Raw genomic sequence first — 19,347 nt, 5'->3', positions numbered from 1 at the left:
AGGTCTGGGACAACAGGGCTTGTTTTGCTTTTCTTTTCTGAAATGCGTCATCTTTTTTGGACAGATGAGGAAGTCTCCACTTTAAACAGCTCTGGAAAAGCCTTTTTCCTGCCCTCGGGCCCCCCACGTCCATCAGTCGCAGCAGGAGAGCGCTCCAGAAAGGAGCCGAATTTGCTGCTGACCTCTGGAGTCTCCACCAACACCCACACAGGGGATAGGGCAGCACCCAGCCCCAGGGATCCCCCCCAAAACTGCAGGATTCCCCCAAAACTGAAGGATCCCGAGAAACAGCCTCATCCCAGACCATCCCCATGGGTAACGCACCCAAAGTTGCCCCCCCTCCGTCCCAGGGCCACCTCCCTGGTGGTGACCAGCACCTGTGCCCCATGTGGGCACGGCGGCCAAGAGCTGAGGGGTTACAGCAACACCATCCACATCCCACTCCAGCACAGCCCCAAAATTTCTCTTCCTTATCCCCAACACACCTCATGGTGGGGCCACCAGCACTTGTCCTGGAGCAGTACATTGGGGACACGTGGCCATCTGCAAGCCAGGGTCCCTCCCCACCGCTGCTCCACCACATACTCTCTCTCCCATGCCTGGTAGCCACATCCATAGCCCATCCTCTCCCAAATTTGGCTGCTCTTCCACCCTCAACCACAGCTTGGGACAGGCACCAACCCTTCCCCCTGTACACTGTCAACTGAGGGGTGGTTTTGATTTGTTCCTCAGGGTTTTTTTTTTTTTTTTTTGTCTTTTTTGGCTTTCTGCAAGAGGGTGAACAGACCCGCACACAGACCTCGGGAGGCTTTAACCCACCCCCCTTACGCAGCGTCTCCCCAGATCATTGATTTAAGTTTCTGGGGACAGGAGGAAGGCATCATCCTTACAAATGCCCCTGACATCTGCGCTGGTGTCATCACAGCTTTAAAGACTAAACAAGCCCCGTTCTCCCGAATTCCCCGGCAGTCACATCGTCACAGCCCCAGCTGTTTTTGTTTCTGCCATCGCTGGGTTTCAAACATCCTTTTTAACCCGGGGGCGTGATGGGATTTGCAACACGCACAGCCTCCAGCCAGCCCAGATGCTTTATTTTGAGGGAGGGGGGCAACATAATTTTGGGGGTGGAGGCTGTTGGGTATCCGCTTTCGAGCAGCTCCCACCCAAGAAGGGGCAGGTCCCCGGAAATATTTGAGGACTGTGCTGGCGAGTCCCTCCTCGTAGGGGTTGCCCAGGCCCCATGGCTGCCCTCTTCCCTTTCCTCTCACCTCCCAGGTCAGGGGAAGCGGGAGGAGAAAGCTGGCTGCTGGCCATGGTCAACAGGGATACGTGGCCGTCGGGATTGAAGGGTGGCTTCTGGGCAGCGGGATGGCACCAGTCCCACCACACCTCCCACCCTACACCCAACCGGGCTGTCCCCTCCCATCCCCTGGGGACAACTTGGGTCTGAGTGAGCCCGCCCAGGAGAGATGCTCCACCGCTGCTCAACAGCCCCGAGCAGCTGTTAATCCCCGAAATCACTCCAGCGATGAACCATTGCTTCACCTTCCTTTCCCAGCCATAGCCCCACCATGATCTTCAGCCACTTGAACAGATGTAGTCAGGAACATCGCAAACTTACGTGTCTCCAAAGCCATTTTCTCCTGGCACCGGTGACTTCTCCCCTCCTATCTCCACGGGAAAGTTTAGATATAGAGAAGTACTTTAAAATAACAAACCCTTTGGAAAAAAAAAACCAAAAAAAAAACCAACACCCAAGCGCGCCCGTATTGCACTTACAAAGAAGTTTCCACGGAGAAAAAAAATGCTGTTTGGGAACACTTTCAGCCCCTGCCCAGACTCGGGGAGGAGGGGGTGCTCTGTGCAAGCAGTGCCACTTGCCGCAGCAAGAAATAAGACAGCAGTGACCCTCTGCGTGGCCGAAGCCACCAGGAACGCGCCACCCCCTCGGGCCAAACCGCTCCCCGCATACCTAATACCGAAGGCTCCTGTGCACAGCCCCAAAACTTCAATATCTGGTTTGGGATGGGCAAGGTGGCTCTAGGTGCAGCAAGCCCAGGCTGCGGAAGGACAGGAAGAGGGGACAAGGCTGCCAGGACACTATGCTTTCTGGAAAAGCAGATCTGAAGCCAATTTTCACCCCCGTCATCTACCCGCTACAGCGTCTTCACGCCATCTGCTCCTTCACCTCTCCCGAGGTGGGAGAGATCCAGCCAAAGGATGCGCTGGAGGAACCCACACAGCTTCTGGAGGTGATCAAAGCCACTCATTTCAGAAATAAATCAGGCAGGAACCGTGTGCTTGTCTAAACATCCCCCTGCTCAAAACAGCAAGGACTTCTTTGGAATATATTCAAGGACAAGTGTTTTGCTAGAAGAATTGAACAACACGCCTGTACCTAAACCCTCAACAATCCTTGACTTGGGCAAGGATTTAGGGTAAAATGGGACCAAGTAATTATTATTATTATTTGATCCAATTTGGGCACAACAGTATTGCGTAGAAGGGGCTGGAAATTAAGCCTGTGTGTTACAGGACTCCCAGCTCAGAGGTGGGCATCTTCAGGATGCTCGCTTGGTCCTAAACCAAGAAGAAGGGGTGATGTGAAGCCTCCTAAGAAGCATTTATACAAGATAAAGGGGGTCCATGCACGCTATGGCTCACTCACACCAGCTAAACGTTACTAAAATAGGGGACAACAGAATGTCACAGCCACCAAAGAGCTTCCACATCCCCAGGCCCTTGGAGGACAAATACCTCCCCATGACCCTAAAAGCAGCACAACTTCCCTCAGGCGAGCATACCAAACCCCCAAACCAAGTGGAAATGGTTGACCCGGACCCCGGCAGGCGCTACTCCATGCTCCTGGCTGGGGAAGACAGCATGGAAACCCTGGAAGCTTTGTCCAAAGGTGGGAACACACCCACAGCAAGAGGGGGAAGGAAATGGAAGAGGGAAGGAAAGGGGGCTGGAAGGTTTTCAGTTTTTCTTCTCACCCTGGTAAAAGCTGGGGCTTTGGAGCTATTGTAGCTGTGCTGCTGGCCTCTCAGAGGAGGACAGACCCACAATGAAAAGGGAAAAAAAAAAAAAACAAAAAACAAAAAACCAAACGCAACAAAACCACAAACACCCCAAACCAACAAAACAACCCACAAACTACAGGAAGGAAAAGAATTAGCAAGGAAAGGCAAGGCAGCAGAATGAACAAGTACTCATGCCTGAAATAACCACACTGCCTGCAGCTAGGGACACAGGTAAAAGGCTACAGCCCTTTCTCCTGCCAAGAAGTTGAGATTTTGGAGTGAAATTCTGGCTTTTTTTTTTTTTTTTTTTCGGTTTTATTGCTACAGGTGAGCACCGGCGGTGTAGCAGTGGACTAGGAAGGTAGAAAAGGCAACCAGCAAACCAACGCTTGAGGGGCCGCGATAACAAGAACCAGCCCCACGCACAGGGATAGCGGAAGGAGTCTCTTGGAAATCCAAGGTTTCTTCGAGATCTAAGCTAAGGGTTGGGAGGAAGCAAGGGCAGAGCTTCCTACAGACACCTGGAGAGAGCTGGTCACCAAACAGGCAGACACCGAAGGTAGCAGCATCCCCTGGGATTCACGGCTTATGGATTTTTGCAGAAGATGAGCATTGAGACCGAAGGTTCAGCATCCCAGGTTTGCCTCGCCCCCCCCTCTCTCAGCTTTTCCCGAAGCCCCCGCTTCGCTCTGCCAAGGCAAACGTACAAAGGATCCAACAGGAAACCTTCCCGGTGCTGCTGCTTCCGCTGCGTCAGCTCCTGCTGGAGCTTAAGGGTTGGGTGGGACTTTGCCAGACCAAGGGCAGCACACACAGGCTGGGCCAGAGACGCTCTCCACCTCTCCAAGCTACTTCAAGTTCACAATGAAGAGAAACAAACAAGTAACAAACCCCCCAAAAAAACCGACCTTGACTCTCCTGCTGCTGCTCCCCAGCAGACATTTCCATGTTGAAAAAAACCAACCAAACAAAAAAACCAGATCCCACCCATTTCCCAGGCAGGGGAGGAGGTATAAGGCAGCAGCAGTAAGGATCCCACTTTATGGCCCCCAAAAGCCCCGAGGGAAGGAGCGGAACACCGTCCTACGCGAACCACTGCCTTCATTTCTCTTGCTGCCTACATCCCATCCTACATGTCAGGGTGAAGGACAAGCCTGACCGGCAAAAGCACCTTTGAGAAACTGTTTAGCTACCACTCCCTGAAGAACACGTGGAGTTGAAAGTCCCTGATGGGGATGCTTAAAGCAGCAGGGTCTTCACCACCGAGACCAGAGCAGCACGGGTAGACCCCTGCCAGGTTACCAGCCCCTCGGTTCAAATAAAACAGCTACAGAGCTTTTCCTGGTAGCAGCAGCTGTGCTTTCACCCTCTACAGCAGCTCACAGCTCAGATCACTGAAGGGACCCTTCCTCGTTAGTCCAACAACTCACAGCTGGCCCAGGGCAAGGGCTGCTCAAACACATCACCAGGTAGTTTTCGGCCATTCCAACTCCAACATCTTTATTTCTGTGCCGTTAGCTTCACCCGTCCTCACAGAGGACAGAGTGCGGGAAGTAAGCGAACTTTTCTGGACAAGCTGTTCGTTACATTTGGGAGGGGACAATGAGGAAAAACAAAGGCCACGAGGAGCCGTTCCCATTATTTTTCCCCCAAAATCCCACCGTGGAAGTCTGAGGAGTCTTTGCTAAGCTGTTGTGGCTTCAAATTTAAAATAATTAAAAAAAAAACAAACACAAACCATTAATTTTGGGGATATGAGGACTACTTGGTAGTTAAGAGAGTCCACAGGAGCCTTAAGAGACTCTTTTCCTCTGCTTTCCCAACCATCTGTGGGGCTTAACACAGCCCGTGAAGGGTCTCCTGCCAGTCTGCTCCCAACAGCACCTGAACTCCTGCCCCAGAAATACAGGCTCTGAAGCAAAACCACACTCTGGACTCAGAGGGAAAGGGCAGGAAGGACTGGGATAAAGAAAAAAAAAAAAAAAACAAACAAAAAAACCCCAAAAGACACACACACGAAAGCCACACACCCCCCAGAAAAACCCCCACCCCAAAACAACAGAATCTCAGAGGAGACTGACACAAAGGACATAAAAAGCAGGAGAAGCTATGAAAATACATTGAGATGGTCAAGAAAAGTCACATCAAAATATATTTAAAAACCAGAAATTCCGATCTGTGTGGAATTTGAAACTCCTTTCCCCATTTGTTGTTGTTTTTTCCTGCTCAAGGAGTCTTTTTGTTGTTCCAGGACGCGGAACGTGATAGGCAGCACCAGTTATGTCCTGAAAAGGGCAGTATTTCCCCCAACTCATCTGAGCACTTCCACAAATTACGAAGGAAAAAAAAAATAATTATATATACCTCAACAATTGCCCCACCCTCCCTCTTTTCCATTCTACAGCGGGCAGGAGAAAAGACTGCAAACAAATCTGACTTTTCATTTTCAGTTAAGTCCAGTTGTTCCACACATCAATATCCCTGCAAGCCGTTGTACACCTTCTGCACCGATCCTTGTTTCAACAACTGTTTGAGACCTGCAAGAGAGAGGAAAAGCGTTACCGCACGGCACAAACAGGGAGAGGACTCTGCATTTACACATCTGGCTTGGGAGAATGACTCTAGACTTACACATCTGGCTTGCGGGCCCCGTGGCACCAACCTTTCAAGGCTGAGCCCACGTATCTGAATAACGCATATGCTAATACTCTAAGAGCATCATTACAAACAAACAGGAAAAATCCCCCCAAACCCAGCTTTACTCCTTCTCCTTCAGCTTCCCTACAAGGAGAAACAGGACCAAGGTTAGTGGTGCCACCCCAGTGCTTTCATGAACTCTCGGGACCACACAAGGTCAGCGCATCCAAGAATAGTCTCTGCTACAAACTCAAGAGCCCAGAGCACCACCTCGAGATCCTCAAAGGGATAAAGGTGGCTCCCAGAGCTGCTTTGCTATTGAAGCCAACGATAATTTTATCATTTTAAGTAAAACCACAACAAACAGCTTTCTGAGTATTTCCAGAGTCAAATTCATCCAGCTCACCTCCCCAGGCTCCCTCTACAGCCCCAGAGAAATCCGCTAGCAGAAGACAGGGAGGGCTACGTTTGAGTCTGGACTCGCCAGCTCCAGAAACTCACACGAGTAATTAGAAAGCAGAGGTTTTCACACCGGTATGACATGCCTGGGGACACTACTATCCACTAGAAGTGGCCCCCGAAGGCAAATAAGAGAAGCAAACTCCTTATCTATCTGTGGTCTCCTGCAGGTCTGAAAGTCTTAAGTTTTTTTTGAAACCCACGGCTTCACAAAGGAGACCAGATGGCATCTGTGAAGTTATCTTCCCCACCCCTGAAAGCCCATTCATAAAACATTTCAAAGAACCATCCTGTCAGTATCAAATTCTTACCAGAGCAGAATAAGAAAAGAGTGAGTCAGCCCTTAAACCCATAATAGCTCATCTACTGGGGTCAGCACATCCACGGAAAGACCGACAGGTCTTCCCTGCGACTTAAAGGGCAAGTCCGGGCAAACAGGAGGAAGCGGACTGGCAAGAATGGATGTGTCACACTGTTTTCCCAGAGATAAAGAGGGAGTCCCCTCCAATTTAAAGTCAGCCCGGTGACACACTGCCAGAACTGCCACTGCCCCGGCCACAGGGTCCCCCTCAGGGCACAGCAGAATCTCTGCTCTGACCACCACCAGAAACCACTGAGCCTGAGCAGGGGCTCTCAGGACCCAAAACGGAGAGGAAGACTCCCCAAGCTGTAGGTAACTTTCAAATAATAATAATAATAAAAAAAACAAGCTAAACTGCTATAATTCTGCTGTTGGGTGTCCCCAAAACAGCATCAGTCTTGCAACAAAAGCACAAAGGCAGCTGGCTTGCACCTCAACGTGCCAGAGGGCAGGATGGCAGTCCTGCCTCAGATCAGCTTGCTCTGCTGCTCCACTGAAGCCAGAATTGGGATGGAGTGGGGGCTGGATGCTTTACGTGTTTGTACAACAGGTCAGATTAGGCTGCCTAGAAAATACCGCTTATGTATAAAATGCTGTTAACTTCGAGTGAGGTACATAGGCAGGGAGAGGGAGGATTGGTAATTAAATCAACCGATTTATTTGTATTAAAAACCCCAAGCTTTCAGGCATGCTTTCAGGAAACCCAGCTAGAAGAGAGTATGTCTCCCTGCAAACCTTGTCCTGCTTGTCTATCCTTAAATCACTCTGGCTACAAATCCTACTGTCCTTTAAGACGGGCGATTTGACGCACTAGAGTCACAGTAGCTCTGTTAAAATGCCGGAAAACTGTCCTGGAAGTAACAACTGGAACAGAAACGAGACTCTGCCAGGTAAGAACGATTCATGCCTCTTGCTTGCTGCTCAGAGAATCCCAAATTATTTTCTGCATTCAGAAACATCCTCAACAGCAGGGCAAAGCGAGCCCCTCTACAGGAGCTGCTAATTATTAAGGACAGGTCATTCTCCAGCAGAGTGCAAGGCAAGTTCACTTCCCCTCCACAGCCAAAGGAGGTTCAAAGCTGCTTCCTGGCTGATGGGTAAGAGGATGTGTCTCCTGGATGTGTAGTTCTTTGAAAGGAAGGACACATCTGGGGAAAGGTGTGCTCCAGTAACCCTGAAAAAAAAGTGGGATTAGCACCATTCCCATACCTCGTTTCCTGCTAGTGAGCTCTAGGCAGCTGCCCGCTGGCCTGAAGGATACCCTCATTAGTGCACAGGATATTTCAACACATAACTGATGTTCAATCAGGAATTCCAGCCAGGAATCCTGACATTTGGTGCTACTGCACCTCAGGCTTTTTTTTTTTTTTTAAAATAGAGCCAACTTTGAGATTTTTCTGACACCACCAACACGTGGCAGGTTACAACACAACCTGGGCACTTTCCTGCCTGCCGTTGCTCTCTGAGCACTCCAGAGTTAAAACATGGGACCCAAAGCTCCAAAAAAACCCCATAAACAAGTGTCAGTAGAGATGAACGAGAGATACGTCAAAGAGAAAGTCACCTCTTATCAACAGGCAATAAATTCCCTGATGTCACACTGGCAGGAAAGAAAGCATATTATTTCTCTGACTCCAAAGCTTACGCTGACCAGAGCGGTGCTCTCGGAGTCGGCGTATCTTCTGACTGCCCCAGGAGCCATACATATGGTTATGAGATAAGAAGTTAGGACCACCGCCAACAATAAGAAAAAAGGGATGTTTTGAATTCTGAAGCCTCCAGTCTTCCTTTGAATGTGTACACTGAACTGCTGCCACACAACATGAATAGACCTATTCCCTCACAAAAACTTAAATCACTGGATGTTTGGAGATATTTTATCACACAGAAATGAATCTGACCACCTAACTCAGTCACCTTCCCCTGGGAAGCGTGGAATTGCTTTAGGAGGGAGCGAAACACCCAAAGGCCGCATGCCTGAACACACTCACGCCAGTACCACCACCTCACTGTTCCCAGGATATCCATAAAGGCGTGCAAGCAATTTTGACAAACACGCAGGCTTCTCTCGCTGCTCTTTGCCCAGTCTCTTCACAAACTGCCACGAGCAACAGCTGGAAAAACCTCACGTCTCTTCAAGAGGAGCTGTCGCCTTACAAAGCTTCGAGGGCAGCAGAGCCTGGAATGAAACTTCCCCCTGATGCGTTCACTGGGCACAACGTGCTTGCGACAAACAGGAAAGCAGAGGGGTCAAAATACCAAACAGGTTCACTCAAAGCACAGCCCAGAGGCACAGACCTCACAGCCCAAACAGCTGCAGGAAGAGGCACGGAACATCAGTCAGCCCTGCAGCTACCAGTGTCACCAACGCAGCAGTAAGTGCCACAGGGCTGAGAAAAGCCCACCCAGGGCTTGGAATCCCTCAACAGGCTTGAGTGGTCCAGAAAAGCTGCGCGTTTGCCTTGTTCTACCAGGACAGTTGCCAGAATCCACTAAAAGGGCACCTTCAGCAGAAGAAAATACAATAGCTCTGATCAGCAGGAAGAAGTTCTGGGGATGGGAGTTTTCTGAGGAGCTGCACTGGTATGTGCCAGGAACTGCCTTGCCCCATAGCAGAGGACATGGCCCTCGATGCCTACTCTGATGCCTTGTGCAGAGCAGCAGAAGCTACCACAGAGTGCTGCTGAACCAAAGAGGAATTTTCCAGCCAGGATTATAGTATTTGCCCTCCTGTCATTTTTAGGCTTTCTACAGGTTTCATCAAGTTTCCATTTGAGCACTGAAACAGAAAAGCAGATCTCTCCTACCAGACATCTGCATGGCACCCTTCTTCCCTACACAGCCACAAAGCATTGGGGTAGGAGACATGGAGAGGAACAATCCTTCTCCTGATGCTGTATGACATTCTTTACCCTTGACACTAGAGGGATTTTCACAAATCTTGCCTCCAAGAAAGTGGAAACAGGGGCTGGAAAGCAGCTTGTGATCCCATTCCAGCGAAGGCAAAGCAGACAGAGGCTAAGCCCAGTGAGTCTTTCAGCTCAGACAGATGGCCAGCTACAAAACAAAGCACCCGCAAACTTGCCAAGTGCTACATCCCCACAGCGGCACATCCCAACCTAATCTGGTTCCCTACAACTGCAGCAGCCAACCTCGCTTGCTTCAAAAGGAAATGAAGTTAATCGCGGGGCATCGGCCAACTGTGTCATGTTGTACAAGGGGCACAGGGAAAGGAGAGCCCCTCCTGACCACTACAGGCCACGGGTTCAGCCGTGCCAAGTTCTTATCAGCTTTGGCGAGAGCTTTGTGCAGCCCGCTGCCACAACAGAGCTTTAAAACACGCACCTTCCCGCTGTTCGTTTGTCAGTTGCTCTTTGGGGAACTCCACATCAAATGTTATTATTAGTGAGCCTTTGATATTATTGTTATCAAAATTCGGAAGCCCTTCTCCTTTCTTCCACAGTTTGGCCCCGGGTTTTGTAATTTTATCCCGAGCAATGTGAACCTAGAGGCAAGAGAAGTTTCAGAACGTTACTAGTGTTCTGCGTGTGTACCCCAATACCCTTTCCAACCCACTGAAAAGCTTCAACTGGTATCGATTCCTTGCCAAAGTCAGTGATATTGGAGGGGTCCAAGCAGTATTACTGCCACAACACGTGCCAGAACTAACACCAGACGTAGTAACTGCTGTAACAGCCCAAAACCGAGACCCACACTGTGCACCCCTTGTGCAGAGCCTGTTTTGACTCCACAGGAACTGGTCTGGAAATCTCTAGCAGAGGGGACACTGTATACAACCCAGCGGCTGTACAGACCCCGAGCAAGCTAACCCTCAGCACGGGAGACCTGCAGTTAAATTGTGTTTACACGCAGCAAGAAAGCAAACCCCTGCCTCACCTTGTGCCCATCCAAGTGGGCGATATCCATTTCAAAGCCCGTAAGTGCCTCGACCAGCGAGATTGTCACATTTGTATACAAGTCATCTCCTCTTCTTTCAAAGACTGGGTGCCTGCGGAAATAAAAGACGTTGGAACTTTATTCCTTCCCCATAGGGGGAAATAGGTCCTTTACCTTCCTCCCCTCTATTGTGAATTGGAGAATTCACAAAGCGCAGGGGAAGTGAAGAATGAATGAAATTTAGCTTCGATTTCCTGTGTAAGATAGGTACTAATACCCTTTCTATTTCTAGGGCAATGAGTGGCGAGGCGTGTCAAGAAGTTGTGACTCATGCAACGATTTTTCTTAGTGGTGCATTTCCTTACAATAGGGAGATAGTATGTTTATGGAAAAAGGAGATATTGCATGTGATTCACACAGGAGCAGCTAACACATGCCAGAACTCGAGCCAAATGAAATAAAAGTGCAATAACCGCAGCATCTTAACAGTGGTGAAGCCAGCTACTCTAGCACCATTGTGGTTGAACATCCTACGCAGCCAGATCCCTGGCTGCACCAACACTGCCGAAGGGTAAGCTCCGCACCAGCCAAGCGGGCAACACTGGCCAGGAAATGGCTTGCAAGCTTTCTTTATATTAACCAGACGGAGTGGTCTAACTAGACCAGTTACTTACTTAAGAACTTTTATTCGGAAGCGCAAATCACCCGGCTCCCCATCCACGTGGGGTTCACCTGTGAAAAAGAAAAGCTCTGTTTAAAGGTGCTAGTTAGTAACAACTGAGGAAACAAGCAGCCTGTTAAACAACGGAGATTTGCAGCTCACATGGGAAAGGAAAAAAACCCAACTAGTTGATCTTCACATGACTAGTAACAGGTATGTGTAAGCAGGGTTTTAAAGAGCCCAGGACTTTCTGATTATTGCCTCAATGCGCACCTACCTCTCTGCCGTTACACCTGCATGCTAATCACAGGATGGTCAGGGTTGGAAGGACCTTCTGGAGATCATCTAGTCTAACCCTCCTGCCAGAGCAAAAGCACCTACAGCAAGTTGCACAGGACGGGGTCCAGGTGGGTTTGGAATGTCTCCAGAGTGGGAGACTCCCCCACCACTCTGAGCAGCCTGTGCCAGTGCTCTGCCACCCTCACAGGAAAGAAGTCCCTCCTCATGTTTAGATGGAACTTCCTATGCTCAAGTTTGTACCCGTTACCTCTTGTCTTTCACTTGCTGAAGGACTTCATCTCCTTGGGCAGAGGGGATTCCCTCACTTACTCAAGCCTGGAACACATGTTCCTACTCAAAAGTTATCTGAAACTTCAGATTTAGAGCTTTTTTTTTTTTGGTGCATGCCCCCAGTACCACCAGTATCTCTGAGTGGAAGTCAGAGGGTTATCCAGACTTAGCAAAGAGTATGCTCCTGGATTTCAGGAGCGTGCAGAGGACACAGTGCTTAAAACCACATGTGCTGATCAGTTACCAAGGCAGGGCTTGGACACTTCCACTGTCAGGAAGATCAGCCTTGTATCACGGAAAAGGAGCGAGCAGAAGCTGAGCAGCAGGACAGTGCACGTGTACATACCTTCCCCAATGAAGGGATACTCCATACCATCCCTCACGCCAGGCTCTATCTCCACTTCTAGTGTTCGCTCTTCATTCACAAGCCTGCGACGGGAAAGAGCAAGCAAGCACTATGTTTTTAAGAGTAGGTGGTAGCAACTGCTTATGTCAATGGGGTAACGCGAAGACGCCCACAAGTTAACAAATACTCTCTCCTTGCTCACATCTAAAACTGGAGGGAGAGCGCTTTCTCATGTGCTGATATTCATCTAGTAGAGAAGGCAAAGTTAAGCTCCTAAACGCACAGCCACCATGTGTGGCTACACCACAGTATTCCACATCCAACTGCTCCCAGCTGGAAACTGTGGGCTTCCCTGACTTAGTTTATTCAGATTTAGTTGTGGAATTTCCACAATGACCGATTATTCAAGGAATAAGAGGCTGAAAGAGCAAATCGGGGAGCTCTACATCTAACAGAGCTTGCCATCTCTACTGTAAGAATAAACCCTGGCTCCTTGGACTTGAGAAACCTGTGTTAACATTTTCCAAATTCCTCAGGTCTTACTGGTACTACAGACACTTTCCTCCACCTAGTGGCAGGTTTTGAATAAACATCCATATAGCGGTAAAGAGCTTAAGACTCACTTGACATTGGGACATTCATCACAAACAACCTCTTGAGTCATCTGGAACCGCCCAGGACCCAACTGGGTGGTCCTCATCTCCTGCCGGCAGTTGCATTTCCGTTTGCCAGGTGCCTGTCTTGCCACTGGCTTGTTCCTGACAACCTGCACGAGAGAGGAAGAGGTTGACACCAGCACACAGTCCAGCACTCCTGGGTCTCCACAAGGGTCTGGAGTTCTCAAACAGCCTGAACATAGGTTTTTAATTTTTTAATTATAAATGCACTCTCTGCTGCCTCCACAGTAGCTCCACATGGTCTTGGCAAAAGATGCCTGATAAATTTTCACCTTACACCTCTTGCTGGCCACACATTAAACACCAAAATATCAGAAAAAAAAAGCCTGTTTGACATCACTACTACAATTTTCTTTCTTTTTCTGGCACACCTTTCTAAATAGGAAAGGTAACACTAGGATGAAACATCCGACACCTTTGGTTACAATGGCTTCCTCATTCCACACGATGGACAAAATTATTTGGAGTTCCCCATTTACCCAGACACTCGCAACACAGACTCAATCAACACAAATTCTAACGTGCAGAATAGCAGGGATTGTCAGCACCAGAAGTGTAGCTTGTTTAAAAGAAAAATAAATTAAGAGGCCACCATACATTTGCCAAGTATGTAATCAGACACTTGCAGCGACATGTTTGGCCATATAAAGAGGTTATGAAAAATCCTCAACAAGGTTTTGTAAGAACTGCAAAATGAATTTGAGGCTTACGAAAGGGTCCTCAAATATCACCAAATTCTGGAGAGAGACTGCTTACACCTTTTCCAAATGGGCTACCACAATAAAAAAGCCACAGCTAGTCACCGACAGACAATAAATCAGCTATTATCACAATAAGCACCCCTTTATAGAGGAATCTCCAGATGACAAAGATGAATAAATGTATTGTTTCTTCAGTTAACTACGAGCAAAGAGCATCACAACATCCTCCACTCCCACTGCCAGATACTGAGCAAGCAAGCATCTATTTTAGTTCTACTCTTTGGGAGAAGATATCATTCTGAGCAGCGACCAGGCCAGGCTTCTCAAACCTGAGAACAACACACTTGAGAGGCCGACAGGCAAGCAGTCCAACTTACTTCTACAAAGTTTCCTGAATACACCTCTTCCAGTGTAACCTCCAGGTCCACGATAATGTCACTTCCTCGGGGAATGTTCCTGTCTTGTTGGCGAGGGTTACCTCCAAACATGAATCCGAAGTCCCCAAAGAAGCTGGAGTAAAGCGCATCAATTAGTTCAGGAAGGAATTCTGATCAGACGAGGGTTTGCTGAAGAGAGCCGCACAAGGCAGCACCAACGTGCTGCTTGGCAAATGCTTCTAGCCTGCTAGGGAACAGCCTCCTCGCAGTACAAAAGCGCCATAGATACCTATTTCTGCTCCTCCAGGACACTTTGGAGGAGCTTTCTGTACTAAAGAAAAGTTTTGGAGCAGGAACTGAGCGTCAACATGTCAAAACCTGACCACTGCCTAAGGGAAGTCATCTCCGTACTGCGCTGCTGCTCAGCCACCATCACCACAAGGTGCAGACTCTGCGTACTGCTCCATCTCTGGCACTGCAAGTCGGTGCTAGCAGGTTGGTTTTCAGTAGTTGGAGAACAAGACGGATGAGGAAAAAAACCTTCCTAGGAAGTCTGCATATTTTTCCTCAAAACAGGCCAGCAGCCAGTGCGAGTTCTCACCCAGAAGGATTACACGAGATAAGCAACGTCAGGAATTGTTTTAGTAAGTTTGTGCCTAGCAGAATCAAAGGGGGCTTAAACAAACAGAAAATCAGGTTCTGCCTGAACAACATGCAAGTGCCTTCAGATTTTAATGATCCAAATTCTACAGTTGCGCTGAAATGTAGCGTAAGTCACTACAGCATTACTTTGCAAAAGAAAAGACCCCCCCAAAACGCACACATGATCTGTGACAACAGGTTAAACATCAACCACATACCAGATAACACAAGAAACATGTTTACTGCAGCACCTTACAAACCACCCACGCTGGTGACGCAGCTTGCCAAGCGAGCAAGGGCTGCCCATGTGGGAAGACACTGCTGGTTTGACTCACTGCTCTTGAAGCAAGGACTGATGCAAGACAGACAGCTGAACGCTGCACCTGGGATATCCACCGTAAATGTATTTCTTCAAATTCTTAACTGTTTCTTCGGATCAGTGCCTCCTGACTGGGTAAAAGACCTTAACATCGGATTTGCTTATGTCAAACACATGCACGACCATCACAAAATTAGAGCTCCAACTATAGAATAGTGGCAAAAGTCTCCTTACTGTGAGAAGATGTCTCCATGGGAGCTCTGGTGCCCATCCTTCAATCCCTCCTCACCGTATGCATCGTACTGCTTCCTCTTCTCCTCATCCGACAGCACCTGGCAAAGGGATGCAAGCCAACAAGGCATTCACCCACAGCTCAACTGGGTTATTTAACCACAGCTCCGAAAGGAAGCTCACCAGCACTCTTCACTGGGGGAGAAGCAGCAATGCTTTACATTACAGAAGCACGGGCTAGAACTTGCCTATTGGACTAGAAAAGTTAAATGTTTATCACTTAACCCCATAAAAATTACGGTTAGTTTATTAAAACAGGAGAAGCAACACAGAAAATATAATACTGAGTTTGTCTTAAGGATTAAAAAAGATTCAGATGGAACAATTCAAATCAGTTCCTACAGACCAGAACACACTGAAAAAAAAAAAGTCACAGAATATCACCCCTGTTTCTCAGTTTTCTCTTCCAGAACACAATGTTTATTTCTCCAGGTACTATTTCGTAACAATTAGCAATGAGGGCAACTTTGCCAAACAAGCTGAACCTGCCAAATATGGTAACTCCGCACCAGTTTGAATGCTGGCCCTCATTCCTACGGGCAGCAAAAGTTACTTCTAACTTTGACACTGAGGCAGAATAACACATCCCAACTCGCATGACTGTCGAGACCGTAAAGCTTCAATTTTAATTCCTAAGTATTGATCTTTGCTCTTTTGTCCCCCAGAGATGCAGAAGTTTCCAGTCACATTTACTCTTCCCTCCCCTGTTGATCATATTTGGGAAGGTTAAAATGCCCAGGTTAGCTTTCAGAAGGCTAGAAAGGAGTGGAACCAGGTGGAGAAGGAACTAAACAGGCAGAGAAGCTGGCTAAATGATGAAAACCAGCCTGAAATCGTAACCAATGACAAATGATAGCAGCAGGGGAAAAAAAGAAAACACAGTAATTTTTACTATACTAGCTCCATCTAGTAGGCAAGAGTTCAATTCTCCCTTTGTCACTTCAGATTTTGCATTAAAACACACACTTCCTAAAATCGGGATAAGCTTTCCATTTTGTGATCTGTTGGTGTCAGAGCAAAATTCTTCTAGTAAGAGTATCACACAGCACTGCCAATACCATGAGTGATAAAGGAGGAATTAAGAACACAAAATATTTGCCTTTCCATTTGTTTTCCTTCTTTCTGCAGGCAGTTGGAGAACACAGCTCCAAAAACATAATTTCAAGTACTGTGAAGAGAGTTCTTGTTTGTTATGTTAGGTTGCCCTGAAAGCAGAGCAACTGCCCTGGGTAAGCTTCGAAAAAAGCCTGTGGAAACTCCAACCCCAAACCATCCTGAGACTAATGGCTATACTTAGAGGAGTCTCGGCTCCCTCACATGGGACCACTCTCCTTTCTAATTGAAACAACCGTGTTCAGAGCACACAGCTGCAGGGTGGAAATCACTTAGGCTGTTAAAATGAAGGAGACCAAGCAGTTTAATTAACCTACTTTCCCCACTTTTTTTTTTTTTTTTTTTTAAGACTTTGTTATAGATAGTCAGCTAGCCAAACCCTGAGCAGCAGTCCTACTAACAGAGGCTGTTGCTTTGGGGGAAAAAGCATCCTGGGTTAGGTTATAAGGGAAACGTGACTCTAGCTTCCTTTTGCCCCAAACAATCAAATCGACACGCTGCATCTCGTAGCTAGTTTAGCAGAGGGATTTGCAAGCTGTACTGGCTGAACAGGGAGACAAAGACCTTGCAGGACATCAAAACGTTACTTCTTCCAAAAGTATTTTAAAAGCCATGTCCGTCTATACTGGATTTCAATAATCTGATGGATCTCTCTTCAACAAGCAGCACTCAAATGAAGACTTTGAAGGGAGGTTTGCAAGTTCGGTTTTCACCAGCAGCCACCAAAAGCTCGGTGCATTCAGACTGTCTGCGTTAGCACTAGAACTCCACACTTTACGTTGAACAAGGACACCGTCGTGCTTTATTAACACCTTGGTTAGGGGCAGGCAGGCTCAGTCACTGCTCATAAAAGTTAATGTTCAGCTACTCCTGCCACCACATCCCCTGCTGATTTGACTTTACAACCATTTTCTCTCCAATGTTTTTAATAGAAAAAACTGTTACTACAGCAAAGTCTTAAACAAACTGGGGCTCAGGAAAAAAGTAGAGAAATGCTTCCCATGCATAAAGTACTGTCAAATATGACAAGAACCCAACTCACAGAAACAACAAACTCACAGCTTCAAAGTAAACTGCACACATCAATCTTCAGATGCTGCAAATGACAGGCAACAAACACTTTTTTCCATAAAAAATTCTATACTTTCAGTGTTTTCCCTGTGATAGTTCAGCCAATTTAAGAATAGCTAAGTCTGAACGAAAAAGAGGTCCCACTTCTGACACAAAAATAAAGTCAACGTGTGTTTTTTTCTGACCAAAGAGGAATGCATTCAAGCTGTTTCTCTCACTTCCACTCTCATTTTATATTTGCATATCTGAAGAGCAGAGGAGCATCAGGGATGGAAGCAGGAGCCACGCTACAGCTGTGGGCTAAGCAGCATCACCAGACTGCAGCAGGAACGCACACCCTTTCCTTCTGAAGCTCAACTCCTCATAGAAGACATAAATCTCCCACTCAAACAGCCCGCTGGTGTAGACAAGGTCCTGTTGGAAGGGCTGCTATGAATTCTGGCTGGTCAACACCACCTTCCTTGGGGACTTAAAACATTTGGCTAGTAAATTAATCTATATGCAATTCACTCTGCTCTTAGTGTCAGGTATCATTTGTATGCTACTATATTATCATGGAAACAACAGGAATTCTCATGCACGTGACCTACAATTATTTTTGCCACCATAATGTCTTCTAAAAGGCAAGCCAATCACCTTTTACATCCTATCAGCTCAGACTTACTCGCAGTCAGGCCCTACACATTCACACACTTGCTCCTGTGCCAATACTTATAGCTGATGCAATCCTATTTCTTCTTCAAAGAACTATTAATAAATACCAAATAACTTTAACCTTCTGCCTTCACTTTCTCCTGGCTAAGCGAGCTAAGATCTTTTATTGTCCTCCAACAGAAGGAGCTCTCTAATCAAGCCAGCAGCTTCTCTATTTTGGTTTTTTATTTGGTAGAATGTCTGAAATTTGATTCAGTAATAGGGGGAGGATGGATTGCACCTGCATGTTATAAAAGGGCCTCTACATTTCCTAGAAGCCCTCTTTTCTCCTTCTCCTGAATATCATGGGATGAAGCCTATAGACCCGGAGCAGAGAAGGCTCTAGAGAGACCTTAGAGCCCCTTCCAGGCCCAAAAGGGGCTACAGGAAAGATGGGGAGAGGCTTTTTACAAGGGCATGGAGTGATAGGACGAGGGAGAACGGTATTAAATGGAAAGAGGGGAGATTTAGATGAGATACCAGGAAGAAATTTTTCACTGTGGGGGTGGTGAGTCCCAGGCCCAGGTTGCCCAGAGAAGCTGTGGCTGCCCCATCCCTGGAGATGTTTAAGGCCAGGTTGGACGGGGCTTGGAGCAACCTGGGCTGGGGGGAGGTGTCCCTGCCCATGGTGGAGGGTGGAACTAGATGGTCTTTAAGGTCCCTTCCAACTCTAACCATTCTGTAGTTCATGAAACTCATGAAACCACCTGTTGGCCAAGCTCACCTTCATGCTCCCAGCATGCTTTACCATGAACCCTCCCCCCTTTCACAGTATGGGAAGGGCTGGGAGGACTGGACGTTCCCAGAGTTCCTTAAATAAGGGCACACAACTTCACCCCTCTCCATCCCCAGCAGCTACACCAACCCACGCTACACCCTGCCCTACAACACAGCTAGTGATCAGCCGTGCTCAGGGACAGGCACGGGGCAGAGAACACCCAGCCTCACCTCATAGGCAGCCCCCAGGTCTTGAAACTTCTCCTGCGCCCGGGGGTCGTCGGGGTTCCTGTCGGGATGGAGCTGCAGCGCCAGTTTCCGGTAGGCCTTCTTGATGTCCTTGATGGAGGCGCCGCGGGACACCCCCAAGATCTTGTAAAAGTCTCTCCTGTCATGAAGGAGGGGAAGAGAGAGAGGGGGGGGTGGGGAAACCCCGTCAGCGCCGAGCCCGGAGAGGGTGGCGGGGGATAGGCCCAGCGCTGAGGCGGCGCGGGGTGGGGGGAAGCAGGCCCGACGGCGCACTCACCCGGCGGCAGCCTCCCCGCAGAGGCAGAGCAGCAGGAGGCAGAGGCGGCCGAGCCAGCCGGGGGCCATGGCGCAGCGGCCGGGCCTGCCCGGGGCGGGGGTGACGGGCAGAGGGAGCTGCGCTCTCCGGGAGGGTCCGCAGCGCCGCAGCCGCCCGCCCCGGCACGGCCACCATTAGACGTGAAGCGGAACCCGGCGACGGGGGCCGCTGGCCAATAGGAGCGCGGCGCAGCCCTGCGCGCGGCGCGCCGCCGGCCTATCGGCGGC

The 19,347-nt window shown here is 48.5% G+C and overlaps 1 protein-coding gene across 1 annotated transcript; it reads right to left on the bottom strand.

Moving 5' to 3' along the window:
- Nucleotides 1-5,151: 5,151 nt before the first annotated feature.
- Nucleotides 5,152-19,259, bottom strand: DNAJB11 (DnaJ heat shock protein family (Hsp40) member B11). Its single transcript, XM_082487348.1, has 10 exons — nt 19,082-19,259; nt 18,787-18,943; nt 14,905-15,002; nt 13,710-13,842; nt 12,578-12,720; nt 11,955-12,037; nt 11,052-11,109; nt 10,378-10,489; nt 9,826-9,985; nt 5,152-5,560 (listed from the first exon to the last, which is right to left on the bottom strand). The coding sequence occupies exons 1-10, from the start codon at nt 19,147-19,149 to the stop codon at nt 5,496-5,498; spliced, it is 1,077 nt and encodes a 358-aa protein (XP_082343474.1). The 5' UTR covers nt 19,150-19,259; the 3' UTR covers nt 5,152-5,495.
- Nucleotides 19,260-19,347: the final 88 nt, after the last annotated feature.

The sequence above is a fragment of the Vanellus vanellus genome (assembly GCF_965231255.1).
Source record: "Vanellus vanellus genome assembly, chromosome: 8".
Taxonomy (NCBI): domain Eukaryota; kingdom Metazoa; phylum Chordata; class Aves; order Charadriiformes; family Charadriidae; genus Vanellus; species Vanellus vanellus.
The sequence above is the reverse complement of the archived record's forward strand: the minus strand, read 5'-3'. Positions and strand labels throughout refer to the sequence as shown.

What these genes read in the sequence shown, in the direction of transcription:
- DNAJB11 (XM_082487348.1), bottom strand. Translation starts at nt 19,149, where the DNA reads ATGGCCCCCGGCTGGCTCGGCCGCCTCTGCCTCCTGCTGCTCTGCCTC. An exon ending in CATGGAGACATCTTCTCACA is followed by an intron (nt 13,843 to 14,904) that starts GTAAGGAGACTT and finishes GCTTTACTCCAG; the next exon opens with CTTCTTTGGGGACTTCGGAT. An exon ending in CCCACTTGGATGGGCACAAG is followed by an intron (nt 9,986 to 10,377) that starts GTGAGGCAGGGG and finishes TCTTGCCTCTAG; the next exon opens with GTTCACATTGCTCGGGATAA.